We start from the raw sequence: 23058 nt of genomic DNA on the forward strand, positions 1-23058 counted from the left end.
TAATTTCAGAGCTATTAAATATTATGCAAATGACGCCAAGAATTTTAAAACTTTTTGGTTTACTAATGATACACTGAAAGTCATATTCAAACAGTCAGCAAAACTGTTGTTTCCTAATAAATAGCAGTCAATATAAAAATCAGACGGGAGGTGGTGTCAAAAACCCAACAAATTTATCAGAATCAGTCTCCAACCACTTAAACAGTCTTTGGTTTTTCATTTGGGTGTTGTGCTTTTGAGATTAAATTTATATAGATCATACATGAAATTAGCACTTTACAAGTGTACTTGATTCGGTTTAATTTGGTTGATTTTAGTAGATTTCAATACAGAAAGAACTATTGTCACATAAAAGTAAAGCATATGTAGACCAAAAAAGCATCGTTTGTTGTGTGGGTTTTTCTACACCATGAATCACCATACCCAAGGCAGTTTCTGAATTTTATATAGACTTGGTACTTAAAAGTTTTGACTAGCCAAGCCTTTCTTTTGACATGCCTCTAATTGCCATGAACAAATATAAGGCTATCTTTCTTTCATTGTTCTGTGTGAAAATAACTACTGTATTGATTTGACCTCTGACCTTACAGAAGTTTGAAACGGCTGTATTAACATTAATTTACTGAGTTAATTTGTCTATTGAATAAGTAATAAAGTAGTCAATAATTTTACTTGATCAAACAATTGTGTTATATTAAACTGTTTCTTTTCTTGGATAAAAAAAGCACACTGCCTCGAGTCCACATCAAATTTGATGATATGCATGTTAGTTCGATCATGTGATTCTTTTCGTTTCCCACATTTTAATTTTCATTTTGTTTTTTAATACTTACACTGTAGAATCTTAACAATATTAGTAAGTACAAGAACTACATGTATAAAATGATTTATTGTTGAAATTGCTCCCATTTACACATCTGACACAAGCTAATTCAGAGATTCCTACTTTCATTATGCAATTTAATTCTGTAATTTGACCTAAATTCCACATTGATTAACTTAATTAAAGAAAATCACTCAACAAAATATAAATATAGCATTGATTTTCTACAACAGCAACAGTAAATCTGCACAAGTCAACAGTCTGAAATTTGAAATCTTAACCGGGCATATATCATGTTTACATGAAATTCATCATTAGTAAACATGATTTTCACTTCTGTCCAGCAATTTCTATAACCATTTTCTCTTCTTCTTTCATGGTATATTATAAAAGTGCAAAACATATTACTGAAACCTGCAAATCACAACCAGGAAGTGCATTCATCCTTAAAAGAAAAATCACTAAGTGTTGAAGTTCTGGGTTGTGATTAGAATTCAGAACTATTTGAGTGTTTCTGTCTCACAAGAAAATAACCTCATTTATAGAAAGAAACAAATCTTACTTTGATTGCTAAAAACTGAATGATCTGCAGGACAATATGTTCCTTCTGTCAAAGTGGCACTAAAATATTTACCGATATCACTGTAAATCAAGAATTGTAACTCCAACAAAACACTCTGGTGGGAACACAGGAGCAAATAGCACTGAGTAATTGTCATATAGGAAAAAGTTACAGCCCAAGCCAACACAAAAATTAAGTTAAACCAGAACAGATTATTTTACCTCATGCAAATGAAGTTTTAAATGTGAAACAAAAACATAAAGAAAAGTTCATTTGAGAATGTTTAAAGACAGGTGTGATTTACATTAATAAACCTCATACTTTACTTTTCACTCTTTATTATGATAACAAGTGAAAATCATGTTACATTCAAATGTTAATTTTAATAATTTAAATTTCAGTTAAACATATTGACTTGTGTATTTTAAGTAACAACATTTATGACTGCAAGTAACATCACTTTCTCTTTAAAATGCTACTGATGCTGATCTAGAGCATTTACATTAAAACAAAATTCATAACTTGAACTGATTAATAGTTAGACTAAAAAAAAACCACCGCAAATAAAATGATTTTCATCAGTAACTAAGCACACAGCTGACATTGGCAAAAAGTTGATGAGCATAGAAGAATTAATAGGGTGAAATTTATGTATCGTGTCCTTAATTGCTTTTAGCTACAAATCCACATGTTCAGTAACTTCAATTTTATAGTTAACATAATGTGGTATAAGAGATCATACATAATAAAAAAATAATAAAATCAAAACAAAATTTAATAGTGGAGATACAAGTATGATTAAATGTGTTCAATTTTTATATTTAACAAACCTGTTTTTTTATTCCCTTCATTTTCATAAATTGTTGATACTAAAATTAAAATTCCACAGCAGTTTATTTTGTGTTTTAAGTATAATCAAAACAAACATAAAAAGCAAGTTATAGTTCAACATCAAATAGAAGATTGTGTTAAAAGTTCTAAAACATAGTGAAAAACAAATACGTAGTTAACCATACACCTGCCTTATAATAATACCAACAAAATGATTACAATAAAATTATGGTATGATTAACAAATATAAAATATTTCTGGCCAAGCAGGAGAGCACTTGATACAAAGGAATGAGTGACTAACAATTATACATGAATCCTCCCTGGTCTCTTAACAAAGAACATGAGACAATCGAATACTTCATATATTTACAATTATATACACAATACAGACATATATCCAACCTTGCAAGTTTGAACTGAATAAAGTAATATAAAATTCTTTGTTGTCGGTCAAATACATGATGATAGTGTCACAATCAAAGAGCTAAAACAAACTATTAATTCTTAAAATTAGAAATTATTTTGGATTTTAGAAATTAGAAAAGAAAACTATTTTTTATTTTCCTTTAGCATGGTTAAAGAGGTTTAAAGTCAAATTTACAGTTTTTGTTAATTAGTAAATTAAACCATTTTGCCTTTAGTATTGTTAACCCTGCTATCTAAAACCTAAAATACTTCCAGTTTTATAATTTCTCCTTAAAATTACTCAAATAATAACTTATCAAATCACCATCAAAAATCTCCATTTGTATTAAGATTTACTGGCAATCCATTTTATTAAGAAATCAAAGTGAACTGAACATACTGAGAGTTATTCACGTTATTTCTTAATGATTAAACAATACATCTTTCTATATTATTTTATTTAGTAGTATATGTTCTATGTATTCTTATTCATATGGCATGTAACACATAAAATTCTAACTATAAGTGAATACCAAAAACAAATAAATTATGTTCACTTTTAAATTGCCAATTTACAAATCCAAAAAAATCTCATACCACAAAGCGAACCCCCACCCCCCCCCCCAAATATAATCTTGAACAGAAAATACAATCATTTTATTTTAATCAACAACACTACATCATACTAAGAAATGATTTTTTTTTTGTGTGTGTATTTATGTATTCCTTTTCAATACAGTTAATGAAATTTTCCAATGTACATCATGAATATAATGTCTTATTAACTCTTACTGTAACTGAGAAGGGACATAACTCATTTTTCTAAGTCAAACAAAAGCCATCTGTGTAGGTGAACAGCCAAGCAGCTACAAATGCATTTTTAATTGTTTGTATGATGAAATAAAATATCCTATTACAATGTCACACTCACCATTAAGTAAGCAACAATATATTTTGTATACTGATTTAAAAAAAAACATGATAAAAAAACACTTGGGAAATCACAAATAAAAACTGTTTTATTAAAAAAAGTACTTAATGACAAAAACACAAACTTGTCTATGACTGTATTTCCTCATCACTTATGCCAACAGCAATAAAAGGCTAGGACACAGACTTCAGTGAAGTTTAAAATATGAAAATATTTCTGTAAACCTATGTAAAATAAGAACAAAATTACTACAATTCTCACATTACTATGGGCAGTCTTATTTTCATAGTTTCTGCTTTAGCCTGGTTAACACCAGTCAGACTGGCTGACTTCAAAGGGAAATAACTCACACCAATCAGACTGACTGGCTGCTTTGTGTACAATAGAAAAATACTCAACAATAAAATTACCTGGTACTTGGTAAAACAACCAAATGACTAGTAAAAAACTTGAAATGAACCAAGTTTTAACCATGTCAACTCCTCTCCCTTTCTTCATATGATACTGTAAACTACTCTTACTGGTGTTTGAGTTATTTCCCTTTGCATGAACATGGTTTAGTACCTCCAAAGACTATATTAGCCGGCTTTCATTGGTAATATAGTGTAGGTCTATTGATTGGCTATGCCATAACACCACTGATAGGTTTTTACTTCATCCTTGAAACATTATGGCACATTCTCTGTATATCAACAGTCATGTTTCACAGTTTTGATATTTAAAAGTAGGATAAAAATAATAATACAATGATTTACTCATACAATCAATGCTATTAAATGAACCATAAAAACTAAGGTAAATTATGTATAGAAAAATCTCCCACACAATCAGTTATTACCCATTTCTGTCTAACCCCATTCCTTTCCCCCTCTGAACCATAATTGTACAGATTTTGTCTTGTTCAAAATTCATGCATAAGTTTTCTATCATTCATTGATTGTTCTATTTCAGTTTTTTTTTTTTTTGTAATAAATGAAATTATTTTAATTATAAAGATACTGTTGATTTATTAGTCAACCATATATAAGCTATATACAGATTAAAATACTCTGCTCAACAGAGATTTCATGAAGTACAAAAAAATGTACCAGTAACAACTCTAATACTTCAAGGCAGCCTGACGAAAAAACAGAAGAGAATACGTAAGTAATGATGTCACAATATGTCGTAATGTCATAACTTATTTACTCTTTATTTACAATATCTTATGAAGTAAGTCACTGAATGTGTACAATCGACCTTAGTTTGTTATGGTGAAGGATATTAAAGTTTTTGCGAATATTATGATGGATTAAGTTTGACATAAGCTGCTGGGAAGATGCCTTCCTGTCCATTACACTTCCCTTTCCACCAGTTGCAGTCTTCTTCTCCTGTAACTTCTATTATATCACCCTTTTTAAACTGAATTTCATCTGCATTTCCAGGCTCAAAATCATACAATGCTCGACATAACTTTTTACTCTGAAAAACAAAGATGTTTAAAGGTAAAACCTGAGGAAACCACAGTATATATTTAATATTATATACGGTAACATAACATGGTCAGAAACACATATTTGCAATAATGTACTTGTACATAATCTCTATACAGCCAAAAACTCCCAGTAATAAAACCATCAATCTTCAAAATATTAAAGGTTGTCCACATGTATTTTCTTCAGATCATTTTTCTAAACATTTTGGTCCTAGTCAATATAGAAACTACTAAAACCTGCATTTGTACTTAAGTTTAAGAGATAATTAGTGACAAATGCTTCGTCTCTATCTACCTAAACTCCCCAATCTCTAGCCTCTAGCAATCTTTCTTTTTTTACTGTGATTAATAAACAAGTAAATTTCCCACCACATGGTTCTTTTATTTAATTATCTGCATTTGTCAAAAACATTGGGATGTTTTTCAGTTGTTTTTACAGGCAGTATTACATAGTAAATTCTTGGGTCAAGACAGATATGAACTAACACATTCTGATGTACTAAATACTTTTAAACACCAGAGCAAATAAATAAGATTGGACTTCATGAGGAAACAGTATTTCTGCCCAAATTATCACACATGCATACAATATAACCTTTTCATTAATGTAGCTCTTCATTCTTCTGTAAAGAAAAATCAACACAGACAAATTTGAAGAAATGGACAAGCCAACATATTGACATCACTAACTCAAAGAGTTAAACAGGTTTGTATTCAAAATACTTTAAAAAAAGAAAAAAACTTTTTTTTTGAAAGAGGGACTTTTCATTGAGCTCAAATCTATTGCTTCCAGCCCAAACCTTCATCATGCAAGTTTCAATCTGTACAAGATTCATTCAAATCCATTACAACATTATGAGGCAAAAACGAAGTATAAAAGTTCAAAAACCAAATCCTCTTGTCAGGCTAAATGAATTGCAGTGGCAAAAATAGGGCATCTAATGGGACATCAATCCGAATACATGATACCTTGTCACATTGCAAACAACTTTTGATAAACGCTGAACTATTGAACAATAAATAAGTGATATACATGTGCACCAAGTTTAACCCTCTTGTGACTCCAGCTTCAAAGCAATATTAAACATGACATAAGATGTTCTCACAGTGAGGCACACAAGCTGATATATAGATGATTAAGGCTTAATAATGTTAATCTTCACTGGATAGCAGTTTTTGTCTTGATGGGACCCTAACGGTATATAACCAGGAGACTTCATCTACATCTTTTGATGATTTGTTAATAAATTTTTTATACTTGTCAGTATTATCTTTCAGTGTATTATCTGAATGATAATACTACTTAATATTTTCAGTTTATTAGATTATTTCTTCAAAGACAGACAGACATAACACTGTCACATTTGTAGCCTAGTGCAACATAAGCCTCAAAAGGCTGGTTGGTAAAATATGCTTATAGTCTAGTATAATTGTTGATATGTGAAACATACGTTAGTATAACTGTTATTATTGCGATTTTTTCTAAATTGCACTTCAAATAAACTATATCTATTGTGTGTATATTAGTCAGCATATAAATATCTTCACACATGTATAAATACTGATGAAGTTATTTTTTTTTCAAACTTCTCCACTGCTCATATATTTATATATATGACCACTGTTCTATTCAGTTTAAATAATATTGGTTCATTATGTTCATATCATACAAATAGGTATCCCTCCAGTATAATAGATCAAAGGACAAACAGACCATTGGTGATACATTTAAAATTAAGGCATTTTTCAATAAAAAGGCACTATGCCTGAGAAGATGACTTAATTATGACTATTCAAATGTAACCTTTCATGGGGGACCATCCTTCTCCGAAGACAAAAGTAGTCTCTTATTGTCAAAGTGCTTGGCCTTAAATGAAAAGTGGTCATTCCAAAAAAATTAATTCTCCTGAAACTCCATTTATACTGATTATTTTATCTGATACAACCCAAACAGCCATATCTTTTAGCTGTAATCAATGGTTTACACAAAAATCAAAATTATTTTTATCAAGATATATAACGGTAATGACTATGTTTAACTAAAGGTTTCATTTAAAATATATAAATCAGTACATTGTATAATAAAATGATTTATTATAAAAACATTAACACAATGACATTCTACACATGATAAAACCTGATGCTATGGAAGTGTTTTTGCAAAAGAAAAAAGCACAATATTGCCACAAATTTTAGCAGATCCCTTACTATTTGAACAAAAATGCAACTATTTAAAAAAAAAAAACAGTTACATAGTATCATTTTGATGGTTGATTCACAAAAAAACACTGTCCAGGATGCTACCATTTATATACATGTAACAGCAAATTACAAAATGTAAGTAACAATTATTATACCTTCCATCAACTCTTAACAAAAATTTCTGAAACTGATGGTGTTGATACCATACGTACTTGTATAGCATAAGAAAGCATGCAATAACTTCCTATATTGCACAAGTGCAACAATAGTGTCAAAATCACCAATAACAAAACTGCATTTAAACAGAATTCTAATCTCCAAAAAAAAAAAGGGTTATTGCATTAATGTGTCAGAATATAATCTATTTTAGAATCTTTATTGCCATTACAAGTTTGTGCAGTACACAATACTACTCCATACAATATTCATCATATGGTGAGATAAATATTTTCTGGTTTATTTTGATGGAAAAGTAATAGAAAATGATTGTGCAATAAATTCATCCTTGTATAAGCATGGATAAAATCATATTCAGAAAAATATCAATGCATTTTGAAATAGAATTTCACATTATTGTGTTGTTGTCAAGTTTAGATAAAAAAATTGAGGATGCAATCATCTCTAAATCCATTTTTCAATGTAGAAACTGCCAGATAGATCTTATGTAGATAAGATTGATGTTGAAAATTAAATAGTATCATCGGCAAACTCATGCAATAAAGTATCAGAAAATTAATCAATATAAATGCAATAACCCTATATTATAAGATGATTATAAAAATATTCACATTCATACTACATTAGTTGTTCTTGCAAGGATTTGCACAGTAATTGAGTTAAAACATAAGAAATAAAAGTTGAAAGTTATAAAAGCATCATGCAACTTTTAGCAAGTACAGTTTGGAACAGCTTGTTACTTTACAAAAAAATCTAACCTAGTTTTTATATAAGGCTTGACTTTTTTAAAATTGAATATAAAATTGAAAAAAGAAATTAAGTTAGCAACACATTAAAAAAAAAAGAAAAAAAAACTAAATGTATATATATCATCAACGCCAAAAATTATTTCTACTTAATATTTCTGGCCAAGCAGGAAAGCACTTGATACAAAGGAATGAGTGACAATAATACATGCATTCTTCTTGGTCTCTTTAACAAAAAACATGAGACAATTAATTACTTCCTTTATTTACAATATGAAATGGTTACAATAAAAAAAACTGTAATATATTACTTGACACTGTAATTCTGTGACATTCTTTTATATTCCAATTTATCATTTACATGCTGATACAAATGGTTGATATTCACATTAAAAAAGTTAATTCTGTAACATACTAATTCAATCCAATCCATTATAATGCACTGTTCCACCTTTTCCAAGAATTTTACGGTACATAGCACTTGCACCATGATAAAATAATGACCATATTCAGTTCTGAAGCATGAACTCATTCGATAAGAAACTTGTATCAACATATGAAATTGGCTTTTGGTTTCTATTTCCAGTATATGTTATAAAATACATTGAATGATCTTGCATTTCTTAAAATAGTAACAGTGCAATTCCTTTATGAAGTATCGAAAAAGCAAGCATTTAATCTAAACATCTTGGAACAGGGGATCAAGATGTTTCTTCCACAGTGTTTCTAGATACATGTAGTGTACTGACTGTACCATTCAGACCAGGTTTTTACAGAGCCAACCAAAATAGTGGAAATCGCTGAAATCAGTAGTAAACATACAGTAAAAAATAACTGTAATGCTTAATTCAGGATTTGAAAAATAAGAAGAAAACCAGGTCTGACCATTACAATATATGCACCATATGATATAAATCAATCTTGAAAGTAAATCTTGATTGCTCCATTTCCAATGAATTTTAGTATAATATTGACCTTAATTAACAGAAACGCTTCAATAATCTTTGCTTAAAACAATCTACATAAAATCATGTAAATAATAATGCTACAGTAAATGATCCTGCTAAAATAGATCTTAAAGCCATTTAAATGCTATCAAAAATAGACTGTTCTCTTTCTTGCAACTAAAATGAAATATAAAAAGTTATCTTTAGCTAAGTAAAATAGTTATCAATAACTGAAAATACCGTGAGCAAGTTAACAAATATGATCCCTTCGTCTCCACTAGATCAGGTAAACCCTTAAGTATCTCAATAATAATCATCTTTCTTCATCCACATCAACTACATGTATGATACCTAATCTTCAGATCAATTTTTATCCAAATCATTGGCTGGCTAAGGAGAGATGCACTTTGAAGATTCATATATTGACATCCAGCCAGTTAGATTAATAGTAAATAACAAAGTGATTCCTTTATACAATACAAGAAAAAGAAGAAACTTGTCGGAGCAGGTTCTTTATCATTAGATATAAAGCCTTAATCAAGACAGGTTTCCAATTACTATCCATAGAGCATCTTGGATGACCAACTCCACTTTGGCCTTGCAATTATTTTTTTCTTTTATTCCTACATCTCTGTTCTTTCTTTTTTACAACAAAGTGTCTACCTTCATTTCACAATAATAATTCCACATTCTGTCAAAATGACTTAAAGTTATGCTAAAATGAACCCAATTAAAAATAAAGAACTCATAGTAAGCTATTGTAAGATGTGGTTTTACAGCCCTAGGTCTCTTATTCAGCATCTAGGTAGAACTAATAGTTATGACAGCTGTTTGACATAGGCTGCAGGGAAAATTCCTTCATTAGATCCAATTCTTCCTTTCCACCAATGCTCATCTTCTTTTCCAAGCATTTCAATTGTATCTCCTTTTTTAAATTGAAGTTCATCACTATTAGATGGATTAAAATCATAAAGGGCTCTGCATAATGGAAAACTCTGAAAAATAAAATTGGTTTATGAAGACATCATATACTTTTCATACTTTATTGGTGAATATTAATGAGGTAAATAGAACTCAAAAGGATAAACATTCAAATAACAAGGTAGCTTCATGTTTGGTACAATGTATATTTACAATTCCATTTTATACCTACACTTAGAATATAACGTTACTATTAGACCAGAGTAGAGAAGTAGTTACGTCATAAAAATGGTGCCACATGATGACATCAATTGACAGACCCAAAATAACCAAAATAAACATTTAAATACATTGTACCCTCTATGACAAATGCATTATCACATTCGAAATAAATTTTCTGGAAATTATGGGCACCTGATGTTCATGTTGTGGTTGTGACATCACAATTGACCTTCCAAATGCCGGCCAATTAAAAATAAGGTTACATCCTAAGCTAATTAGAGTATATTAAGTGAAATTTTAATGGTTAAGAAGGCGGCTTGTTTGCTGCACTCACTCTGCCCGTTCTTAACCATTAAAATTTCACTTAATACACTCTATTACTTAGTGTCAACATTGTGGCAAGGACAATGAAGTATGCTATCATATCAAATGTCGTAACATGGCAAGAACAATGAAGTATGTCATCATATCATATCATTCCCTTCATGAAGCTTATCTACCAAATGGTTGAATGTCATGGTCCAAAGGAGACTGAAAACTTGAAGTGTTTATAAAGATAATCCGACATTGTTTGCATAAGTGAATCTTACATTTTTTTATTCACATTCTACATTCTTTAAAGCATCTTTTGGCTAAAACATAGATATCTGTGAGGAAAAGAGTATTTATAGAGAAAAGAAAATAGAGTCAGTCATACATACATCACATGCAATGCATTTAAACATAGACAGAATGAAATATTATCCAATAAATAAATATACAATATCTCTTTTAGAATGTACATGTAACAACAAAAGCCAGAAATATTGTGTAAGGTAAATGCGTTTTCAGAACAGTTATTCAATTTAGAAGTAGTGGCATCTTCTTTACTTATAGTAAATTTTGTTATAAACAATTCTTCAACTATCAGTTCATATCAATAAATTGCTTAGAAGAGATTCTTACACTTCACTTCCATGGAGTCTGCTAGGATCACAGAAGTTGACAGGTAAGGAAATATTGAAGTAGCCAATCAAAGTTCTATAATCCACTGTCACATGCCTCGCTGACCATTAAAATGCATATCCGAGATTTCAACCGAAAGTACCGATTTGTAAAAATACATTTATAAGAAGATTAAAAGTTTCAATATCTAAAAATCTGTGACCTTGCAAATACATATATAAAATATACATGCAGGCACAAATCCTTTTGGGGTCAGAAATATTAATTCATTTCCATTAAAATTTGCCTTTCCAACTGAGGTTTGTTTTTCAGGACTTTATATTAAATTATTTGACCTGTGATGAAAAAATTCAACTGTGCACTAATGCAGTATTTCCATGTACACGTAAATACATGTAAGAACTGTTAATTTAATCTAATATACTTTATAACAATCAATATGTTTAGACTAATAACCACATAAAATACCCTTAAAGTAATTACTTCACCAACCCACTCATAAAAAAAATCTTATTTTCTTTGGTTTCCATTCAAATCTAGGATGTCATTGAAATAAAAACAGTGATGCCTTAAGACAAAGTACTAATACATTCAGCACAGAAGATACATGTATATCATAGCTTAATATGGATGTCATACTTATATGAGCCATCATCATTGATAATATTTATTGCATAACAACCTACCTGCCCATGAACCATATCTTTTAACATAACATTTTGTGTCCGACTAACTGAAGCCTGTCTGTGATATTCAACAAGCTCATTTATAGAGGAAAATTTGACAACCCACAGGAAAAACTTTCCTTCTCTGTCCCGTAAAATTTTATAATGTTGTACACTATCTCCATATCTGCAAATAGAACAGCAAATAAATTTTACAAAATGTTTCAATTAATAGGGTCAACAAGTCATATTTCACCTCAATAAAACAATGTCAACTTCAGTTAATAATGTAATATTTCTTACAAGTAAAAATCATTTCTATTTCGAAGTTGATATTCCATTTAAAATAAAAAAAAAGTATAAATTCATTTGTATCACCTAAAAAACACATTGAACGACTGTCATATTTAGAGTTACGTATGAAATCAATTTTTCATTCAGGTAAAGCTTAACTGTGAGATATTTTCATAAAAATCTGTATGATAAAGACTGTTTTCTGAAATTTAAGAAAATAATTGAGAAAAAAAAAACAGTAAAATACTTACTTGACAGAAATTGAAAAGTCTCCAGGTGATGTTTCACTAGGCCGTACCAAGAAAGCACCATCAGGTTGATCAAAAGCCCCACCTGCATTTTTTGTTAATAACTTCTTTTCTGATTCTTCTCTTGATATCTTTGGTACATACCACCTGTTTGGGAAAAAATTGCAATTCAAATTCAATGAATCTAATTATATTTCAGCACAGGCTAAATGAATAAATATACATGTACAAATGTACATGTATGATGTAAAAGAATTTTCTGCCTTCTTATTTTTGTCAAAGTCAAAGAAATGTAATAGTGCTACTAATGCTAGTGGGCAATGTACATGAAGTTGACATAAGAATACCAAAATTTTTCACTCACATATTTCAACACATTGGCCAGGAAAGCCTAAAAAAGTAGTCTGACAAACTCACCACTCCAAAATTAATAATGGTACATGTACCCTACTTGGTGAATAAAGCATACATTCAGATATGGTTTAAGAAAGAGTTTATATTTGTAATTTATTTGTAATACTGAACTGTTAGTGTATTAATGTAAAAGGATCTGGTATATTAAAAAAAAATTTTTGGCCCCCTACTAAGCACAATTTCTTAACATAGTAACAGAATGTCACCAATCTTTATTTTTGTTAGGACACAATGTAGGACATCACCTAGCCATTACCATATTAGATTTTTTTAGTTAGAATTTGTTCAGAACTGACAAGTCAAACAAAATAAAATTTTGCAAAAATTGCTAAAATTTGGTACAAAATTAATCTTTGTGTTGCCTGCACCAATGTAGAACAATGTAGACCCACCAAATTTTCAAGAATTCTGATAAAATAGACAAAAATGTTTCAGACCATTAAGATATTATATGGGTCTACATTTTGGTGCAGAAGCTTGTGTTTTATGTGGTAATTTACTTCCTGATTATATAAACTGAATAGAAGCAGCTATTTAAACAATGATTATGACTTAAATGTGCAGCACAGATAAGTTATAAATATAGGCAATTAAACTTTATATTTGTCACCTTTGTTCAGAAAGCAAAAGTTTGCTCTGACTCAAACATTAATTTTCAGGAAAACAAGGGTCCTATTTCACCTGTAAATGTACCTCAACCTTTGCTATGAAATGCTTTCAGTTCATAATCACTGCAATATATCAATTTTAACTTTGAACATTTCTGATAACAGAATTTTACCTTTATAAAAAGAAGCCTTGTAAGTCATCTTCAGTGAGAAAAATTGGTATATGGTCAGCTAAGGCTGTTAGAAATTAATCAATGATCACAAAATAAATGCAGATTATGAAAAAGAAAAATCAAAATTCAACTAAGTAAATTTCTACTAGACATTGTCTCTAATTTTTAAAATCATATAATAAATTAATTTCACGCTTTCACACACGGCCAGATTGACTGTTTGTCGCGGGGGGCATACAAAGTAAATTTTTATTTGACTAAAATGATTAAAACTTCCCTGTGTCATTGATGTCTAAATAAGGCCCTGTGATATGGAGGTCTTGATTCTTAACCGATCACTGTACTTTCATAGTTTCATTTTCACTTTCAGACAGACCTTGTTAAAAACTTTACTCACGGATTTGGTTTCATTGTGATATAGTTTGAAGGCACAAAGCCAGATTTTCCATTGAGCTCTGCTTTAAACCAGTTTTCATCTTCTTCTTTGTTTGTGATCTGAAAATAAACATCACAGATCTCTAAGTTACTTTCACATTCATTGACAGTAACAAAACCCTGACATTTCAATTTTTTTATCACAAATAACTTATATTTAGGACTAAATTCAGAGTGAAATTAATGTGTACATGAACATAAAGAAATACATGAATATTAAATCAGTTTCAATGACCTTTGATCAAGGAAGTGACAATTATAAGTGCATGCAATCTTTTAAAACTGATTGATCATGCAAATATAGAAAAACAGAAAGAATCCAGGAAGTGAAATACTTTGTCATATCTCTTTACTGCAACTTTATTACACATAAACAAACAAAATTACAAAGTTTACTTTTTGAGTATTAAACACAATCTGCAAGGTAGAACTTTCCAATAAATATGTCAACTTTCTTAGCAATAAACACCAGAAAGTTACCAACTGTAAATAAACACAATCACAAGTCATCATGGTACTTTAACAGTCAAATAAGACTATTATTTCAAATGTACGTGTACATATATGGTTAAAAGTATTAATTGAAGCTTTCTGAAAGTTAACTACATGTACATGTACTTTACCAACAATACAGAGAGGCTAAGAGAAACAATTTTTACAATATGTATGTAAGAAACAATGTGTGTTTCCCATTCTGTTCAAGTGAGGACAGACAAAATTACATTCTTAATAGCAGTGGCATATCCAGAAAGGTGAAAAAGGGGAGTTGGGATTCAAATTCAAAATTTTATGAATAGATTTCAGGTTATGATTAGCTTGTTTTTGCTCAAATATCACATTTGATTTTCCAACAAAAGGGGGTATCAACTACTGGAGCCCTGCCCTTGAATCTTCCCCTGAATAGCAAATTAGTACCAAGTATCTATACTACAGATGATCACGGATTATAAACATAAAATGTAATGAAGAAGAATTACAAATCTTGACATAAAAATGTTATTCTGACAAATCGATTAAGAGTCAACTGCATTAAAAGAGATAGGGTTGAGAAACCAAAAACATATTTACATGAAAATTTTCTTTTATATCTTAAAATCCCAGTGTTTTTGAATTTTTGGAGATGAAAGCGTCATTATGACTCTTTGGGGCTGAATTTGGGGGGTACGTCTTTTTGGGGAGTTCACACTTTTTAAATATTAATAAAAAGCATTTATTTTGATTTACATTGTTTAGGTTACGCTATGGTAGTGTTTTCTTCATGAAATAAATAAATATTGGTTCAATGCAGATTAAATGAATACCTTTATAATTTACTACATACACTTACAGTTTCTTTAAGTAACGTCATTTTATCACATGTCTCAGTGTCCTAATTATACACATTGCACCATGTAATGTACTGAACATCTATGTTACAATACACAGTTATGAAATCAAAAATGTATTGTATTTTGTTTCTTTGTTAATTATTGTACTTGATCTTTAATTGTACCAAAAAAAACTGATACTTTTGTAAAGTGTAATAATCTACAAAAAATGTACACTACATATAAATAAAATGAGGCAAAATCAATATGTATGAAAGGAAATCTGACAGTAATAAATTGACTGTTGACTTTCATATATCAGAAAAAAAGTCACATACAGTCCTTTTCCTTGCAAATATTACTGGTAATTGTTTTTGATAAGTTTTCAAACTTTCTGTCCTCTTCAATCATGAAAGTTACAGTACCAATCATTGCATTAACTTATGGCTTCACTTGGTCAAACTTTTCACAACAGTTTTAGTAAATACCTAGGACTGTTTTTCATATTACTTGCTGCCAGACTTTGGTCATCACTAGGTCGTTCTAACACTGATCATTGAAAATTTGTTAGAACAACCAAGTCCAAAAGGATTACACAGTTTATTGAAGTTGAAAAATTAACATTTCATCGAGTTTGCTGTATCATCAAAAGTTAGCCAAAAATATTCTTAACCAACCACTGCTGAAGGTCCTTTTTATCAATATGCCTTTCGAGCTTCAAATTATTGGGTTTCTTAAACCCAAAGTTCAACAGCGTCACCATATTTGATGAATGAAACTGAATTCTAGCACTAGAGTCGCCTTGGCCAATTACATCTTATTAGTTTGGTGAAGGCTAACATAATTGGTCAAGGTGTGCTGAATGTTACATTAAATTGGCTTTTTATAGGAGTGAATATGTGAACCCAATCTCAAAATGTACAATCTTTAAATTTTTATCCTGCATCAAGATGACCCTTTGGGTGCAAAAACTATTTTATGTGTTAATTACACAGAGATTTGCGTTAAGGGAAACACTAAAATCCCTAAATTAAATTCTACTTTCAAGTACACTAAAATGATTTCCTTCGAAAAACAAAGTAAACTATTAAAATATAATACAATGTTGCCCACATATGTAACTATTTAAGTTACATATTCAGGTTAAGTAAAATAAGACTTTTAATCTTCCTTTTAAGGTATGGCAACTTATGGTACAATTTAAAGAGATCCAAACAATAGTCAAGATATTATTCGGACATAAACTTAAGAAAATGATTGTGTCTGTTTAAATATAAATCAGCTCAACTGATAACCCCCATAATCACTACCCATCTTCATTTGGTGGTATGACACCTTGTTGTATTATTTCAAAGAGATCAATTTAATAATAGTCATTCTATTGTTCTGACAATAGAAAAATGATTGTTTCTAGCCCCTCATTCCTAAAAGGATCACCTTAACCCCTAAAATCAATTCCAATCTAACCTTTGTGGTATAGAATTTCATGTAACAATTTCATTAACATTCATATGATTTTACTGGAGTTATATGGTTTAATTATATCAAGCAGGAATCTCCATGGATCAAAATGAATACATGGCTCACTCTTCGGTTGGACAAATTTTCATCCTGGCAAGTGTCCTTTCACACAGAAAATAAATTGCCAAAGAAAGTATGATAATGTTGAATGAGACATATTTAATAGTACAATCTACAAAATAGAACTAAATAATCAACAATGATAAATCTTTCTATCTGTATTGTCTAACTCAACCATACCAAGGTACATTTTCTCCTCCCAAGGCTTGACCACAGGTCCACAGCTCTGGAGAAATTCAAATCACTGGTAGGCATGTTCATTTTTTTATACCATTAAACCAGTTTTAAATAATTTAACCACAAGAACTTAGACAGTCAAACCACGTCTTTTCATCTGAATCAATGTCATAAAACAACATTTAGAGCTTTTGGGAGTCCATCAGCCACCCTTTCAAAAAAAGTTAAGCAAATTGGATTGCTTTTCTGTGTCAGATAAATGCAGAGATCGTTGAGACACTATAAATTCACAAAATTCTGTCTTTCTCCCTCTCTGACCACATTGATCTTTTTCTTGATACTTTGAAAGTTTCTATATTTTATTAAATGAAAGTGAATAATAAGCAAGAGTAATTGGGAAATACCATGCCAATTTGCAATGGACATGACACAAATTTGAATATACAGCGCAAGGAAAGTAACATATGGCGCAACGCCATGCTAAAAGAGGTCATGGAGAACCCTGATGAAGTGCTGGTTTTTGCTCCAAATTCCACAAATCCCCAAAATCAATAGTGGTTTGGATTTGTACAAAGATTATCACACAAAAACCAACTGTCTACAGACAAAGACAACACTGACAGCATCATATCATTACAAGAATTTAAGAAGTATCTTTTATTATATTTATCATTACCCAGTGTTTTCAGCATAAAAATAAGGGAGAATGGAACTGTGGATGTAAGTATTTTTGGTACTATAATTTTTTGTTAGACAGTAGCTCCTCGTCCACACATTCATAAACGGGAAGCATTTTCAGGTTAATTGTCCAAACATCAGGTTTGCGTCAAAAACATATAGAATCATGATGGAAATGCCTGATTCGCTACGGAAATGTTGTCAAACTTATCCGCAAATGTATGACTATTAATGTCAATGTGAACTGTGTTCACAATTAATAAACTGCCGAGTTTTCTGTTTGTGTTATATGCTAGTTTTACTGCATATTTGATAGTGGAAGCAAGACCCTGTGCTTGAAAAAATGGACAGGTTTTATGTACACAAGACACAGAGCAAGTCACAGAAGATATGATGACTGGTGCCCAAGTCGATGAATCGTCTTAACCGGATGTTTTAAAAAATGTTAATTAAATCTTGGCTGAAAATATAAATATCCTATGTGTTAGAAAACACATGGAACAAAGGACGAGAGTGAATGGATATGTTTCACATCTGCTGTCTGGAATGGCAGCATTATGATTTAAAGTGTACCAGACTGAATCATGCATTTAAAATAGTCTTTCAAGTTTGTTAAATGTGTGTTTTGTATTAATACTGAATGAATTCTACTTGTTATTCGTTACATCAGTTTCGATTTAAATTGTATTTGTATCATTTTGTATAAAAAAGAATTTTTCACAATTTCCACAATAATAACGTAAATAAACCATTTTCGCCACAATTCCATGTGTTATTGACTCAAACAGGATGTGTGGATGATTAGCCTGTACAAGCTCCTCTTCCATGAATGTGTGGATGAGCAGCCACTTGCCTTTTTTGTTAAGAGTTTTGTAATTTCTTCCATTAACTGTGCTTGACCAAATAGTTGTTGCACAAAACATGATGTCTATTGAATATCATTGGAAAAGAACACTTTTGACCAATTAAAATCTAAGAGACGAATGTTACTAAGCATTAGATTTCTGTATATTGACCAAAGTTAAAAGTATCTTGACCATACAAATGCTCTGTCGAAGACTTCCTAAATTTGGAGAAATGTAAACATTATATTTGTACAGTCCTAGAACGGAATTGAAAGCATGATTCGTCTTTCCGCGACAATTTGTCTAAAAATTATTATGTGGACAATTATAACTTTGAAGGACTAGTTGAGTAGGAAGTAGTTAGGCACACATGACAGACAAGTTTACAGTAAAACAGAAAGTTCGAGTACGACACGCCTAAGAGTGGGTAGTCATGCTTTCATGCATCTGATTCAGATGTACTTCGAAAGGTGCAAATAAAGAATAAACATAAGCACTCATATCGGTATATACCTTTAAAATGTCGTCCTTATTGAAGCTCAATTCGTCTTGAGCAGTAGCAGTGAAGTTATGTTTTGCTACAGCCTCCATCTTGGAGGAAATTAACCATCTAGTGCGATATATACTTCCGCGCTTCTTGAAAATTGTCGCTTTTCCATTATTGTGATTTCATTGATTGAGATTCTTTGACGGTCGAACATAAGAAAAATGAAATGAAATTATAAAAAGGAGATTGAATGAGTATGGGATAGAAAACAAACGTATCAGAAATTATGGACTATATTCGCACATGAATATCAAAATTTGCATATTATTAATTACTTCCTGTTCATCACTGTACACCGGATATTGCGACTTCTACAATATCCACTTGACGACAATGTATTGCAATTTTACGCGAACTTCGATTCATCAATATTTTTCATTTTTTACTATTAGCACTCATTATTTGTCGTTAAAATGAATTGACTGTATCCAAGCAGTGAAACATACTATTTGAATTATACACATTTTAAATTGGTTTGTAACTTAATTTCTAAAGAAAATGGTTTTCCTTTCCTCATTCGTCCACCCGAGGAGTTAAATACATATATAAATCCTTGGTCTACTCTAGACTTGACTTTATATAAGCAACTCGGCTGGTGTTTCTATATGAATAAAGGCAGGGAACACTTACCACACCGGTGCATCTGGTCCATGCTCCCATAATCTTGGTTCCATTGATTACTCCTTAAAACACATCCAAAAAAATCACTGAAAAAAGTCAGTCGATTGAAACGTTTTATTTTATTTTGAGTATCAAATAGCTAGCGGTACTGTAACTATTCAACTCTGTGTATTCAATCATAGACCTTTTTGTACATGTCCATGATTCAGTGTGTATATTCATAGACCTGTACTTTAATTACAGGTCTATAGTAATCTCAAATTGGTTTAAATAAAATAAGTGGTTTGGTTAGATTTTGAACAGTATATGGCACACAAAATCATGGTTTTTCACTTATTTCTCTTAATTAAATTTACACTAAATACTTTATAGGCTCAAACAATAAATGTGTAGATACAGATACGTGTAATTGTTATACACATATAATGAACATAGTTAAACATTATTCAAATAATATAGTAATTAAAACATTATTAATAATATGTATGTATAACTAACTATAATAGACTCTCAGTCCTAACGTTCAAAAAGTTTGATATCAGTAAAACGGAGGAAGTCAATCTGAGAACTTTATAAGAATTATAGTTCAATAAAAAAGAACAATGTCATGTTGATAGTATTTTTGTTATCCATACTGTTTATTTTTTTTCTCATTAAAGGTAACCCTTTCATCATCCAGATATTTCTCTATATTATACATTTGTCTGTTATTATTACATGTAACTTTATTTATTATAGAAAGTAGCACATGAACAAAACATATGTAATGTCGGGGTCATTTCCTTTTCTTCTTCCCGTCTGTCCGTATGTCCGTTATAGAGTCAAGTAAAATAGAATAAATTCTATTTAGATTCGGTACATGTAAGCAAACAGTAAACAGGATAAAAATAGACAGTCACATACATATACACATAACATAACGATATCACGCAATGATATTATTGAAAAACAAAACATACATGGGCAAAGTTAAAAACAGTAACGGATATACGTTTAAGTTTAAGACCAACTAAAATAAGCACTAAAATCGATAAAAGAGTGGAACTTGAAAATACTAAATATCCAAATTAAATATATAAGCATAGCCTACAATGATAAAACAAAGCAGAGTATAAAAAGTGAAAGGATCATCAATGAGATATTATTAGGAAACTCAATGGAAAACTGGTGTCTAGATGCAGAAAGAACATGAACGTTCTTTCCCATACCATTTACTTATCAAGTTTTTAAAATGATTCAAAATCATTTCCTCCCAGGATTCATTTGGAAGCTCATTTCATAACTTCGCCGCACCGTATCTCAGTGAATGTAGTCCGTATACACCCGGTGTTGGTAACTCTTGGTAAAATGGCAGTATTGTTGATTATTGTATCAAAAGGGATAAGAATTATCATTTGTAGTTAATATACCATGAAGGTATACAGGAGGGTTTTTTTTATTATCGATTAACTTAAAGACTTGTAATTCGATAAAACTCAACCTCCTTAATGTCAGTGGAGGATACTTGAAATTTTCAAGTAAAATTTTAAAGGAACTAACCTAGATTATGGAAATATTGTCTGGAACAAATGTACACAGCCGGAACCAAATCGAGTCCGTGTAATTTGAAACTAGCTTGAATAATATACGTAGGGACACCTCCACATCAAAATTGTATAAAGTACTTGGTTGGGACTCACTGCAAGAGAGACGCAAAAAAAAAAGTATAGAAGGCTCTGCAGGGGAACTTTCCTAGTTATTTCATTCCCCTATCGATGATAATAATAAATCTCATTTTATAATATACCACATACACGTACGTAATCTTTAAAATAAGCTTTTTCCCATGTGCCGTAGATACCTGGAACAAATTGGATGTTGATACCTAAAATCATACCTTATTATCTTTGTCTTTGTTCAGATCAAAATCCGGAGAAGCTACGAATGCATTTTTCCATCGGACCACAAAAACTAAATATTTATTGCCAACCTCGTAATGAAGTTAGTGACATCTCCTATAGATACCTTTTATTCATGTCATTTCTGTCTGTGAGCTCTGAATGTGAGCATGGAAACGGGATTGGAGTTAACTTTAATTATTTCTAGGTCTTTCCCAATTTTGTGCAACAACGACATTACAGCTATTTTAGGAACTTAGAAATTTCGGGAACCATTTGGATATAAATGATAATAGAATGGACCTTTCTTTAGAGGAGATTACAAAAATAACACTGTTGTACTAATTATTAATTATTTTCTACAATAATAGCAGTAACAAGACCTATACCACTACCACACTCTCCGAAGAAGAGAGAGTGGAAAGTCATAAATCTGTGCTATCTTTTGGTCTCTGTGCCAAAGACGATGATTGTGATTTACCGTATATGTATTGGATTCCTAAACTCCACATGAATCCATACAAACAACGCTACATAGCTGGACCTGCAAAATGTATCACAAAACCTCATTAAATACTTTTAACTTCTATACTCGCAGCTGTCTAAAAAAGTCTCCAGTACTCCGAAGACATGCACTTGTTACTCCTATAGTTGTATTACGTCAATGTGGATCCTGAAAAATCCGAAAGATCTTCTAGAAGGCCTCAATTCAAGATTATTAAGAAAATACAATGGCATTTAAACCTATGAGTGTTCAACTCTTTTTCAACAAACGGTCGGCATTCCAATGGGAACAAACTGTGCTCTTCTACTTGTTGACCTATTCCTTCACTCTTATGAGGCTGACTTTATAGCTGATCTGATCCGAAAGAAAGAATATCGTTTAGCTAGATCCTTTAATCTCATCTCCCGCTATATAGATGACGTATTATCTTTAAACAATCCTAATTTTGGAGATTTAATACTTCGCATCTACCCCAAAAGAACTTGAGATAAAAGATACTGCAGACACTGTGAAGTCATCCTCATTTCTTGATCTACAGTTAGAAATAGATAGTAAAGGAAAACTATTGATCAAACTTTACTACAAACGTGATGACTTTACATTCAGAATTGTCAATTTTCCTTTCATCTGTGGCAACATCCCTTTAGCACGTGCGTATGGAGTGTTCATATCACAACTCATACGTTATGCCAGAGCTTGCAGAAACTACGCAGACTTTTTGTATCGCGCTAGAATTCTAATACATATGCTTCTGGAACAGGGTTATGTTGCTATTAGATTGAAGTCATCACTACAGAAGTTTAATGGTCGTCATCGTGAACTCGTGGATTGTTACGGTGTATCCATGTCCGCCATGAAAACTGATTTGTTCAACGTGTCAAAGTTTTCCTTTCCT

At 30.8% G+C, this 23058-nt stretch overlaps 1 protein-coding gene across 3 annotated transcripts; it reads right to left on the reverse strand.

Moving 5' to 3' along the window:
• Nucleotides 1–870: 870 nt before the first annotated feature.
• LOC148618879 (growth factor receptor-bound protein 2-like) lies at nucleotides 871–19232 on the reverse strand. Of its 3 annotated transcripts, none has more exons than XM_088578210.1 (5): nucleotides 19127–19232; nucleotides 13988–14085; nucleotides 12399–12542; nucleotides 11875–12040; nucleotides 871–5015 (listed from the first exon to the last, which is right to left on the reverse strand). In XM_088578210.1, the coding sequence occupies exons 1-5, from the start codon at nucleotides 19202–19204 to the stop codon at nucleotides 4836–4838; spliced, it is 666 nt and encodes a 221-aa protein (XP_088434336.1). In that variant the 5' UTR covers nucleotides 19205–19232; the 3' UTR covers nucleotides 871–4835. The 3 variants fall into 3 exon arrangements, 2 of the variants coding, with proteins under 2 accessions (XP_088434336.1, XP_088434337.1); XM_088578211.1 differs by lacking the exon at nucleotides 871–5015 and adding an exon at nucleotides 7103–10095; XR_015921491.1 differs by lacking the exon at nucleotides 871–5015 and adding an exon at nucleotides 10138–10890 and having other exon boundaries at nucleotides 11189–12040.
• Between the last annotated feature and the right edge of the window lie 3826 nt (nucleotides 19233–23058).

Source organism: Perna viridis, chromosome 4 (assembly GCF_037379345.1).
Source record: "Perna viridis isolate PV_CMFRI_1.1 ecotype Kerala chromosome 4, ASM3737934v1, whole genome shotgun sequence".
NCBI classification, from domain to species: domain Eukaryota; kingdom Metazoa; phylum Mollusca; class Bivalvia; order Mytilida; family Mytilidae; genus Perna; species Perna viridis.

Excerpts from the sequence above, each read along its gene's own strand:
- LOC148618879 (XM_088578210.1), bottom strand. The coding sequence starts at position 19,204 with ATGGAGGCTGTAGCAAAACATAACTTCACTGCTACTGCTCAAGACGAA. Across the intron at positions 12,543-13,987 it reads ATCACAATGAAACCAAATCC|GTGGTATGTACCAAAGATAT; the intron begins GTGAGTAAAGTT and ends TTTCCCAAACAG. Across the intron at positions 12,041-12,398 it reads GACTTTTCAATTTCTGTCAA|ATATGGAGATAGTGTACAAC; the intron begins GTAAGTATTTTA and ends TTCTATTTGCAG.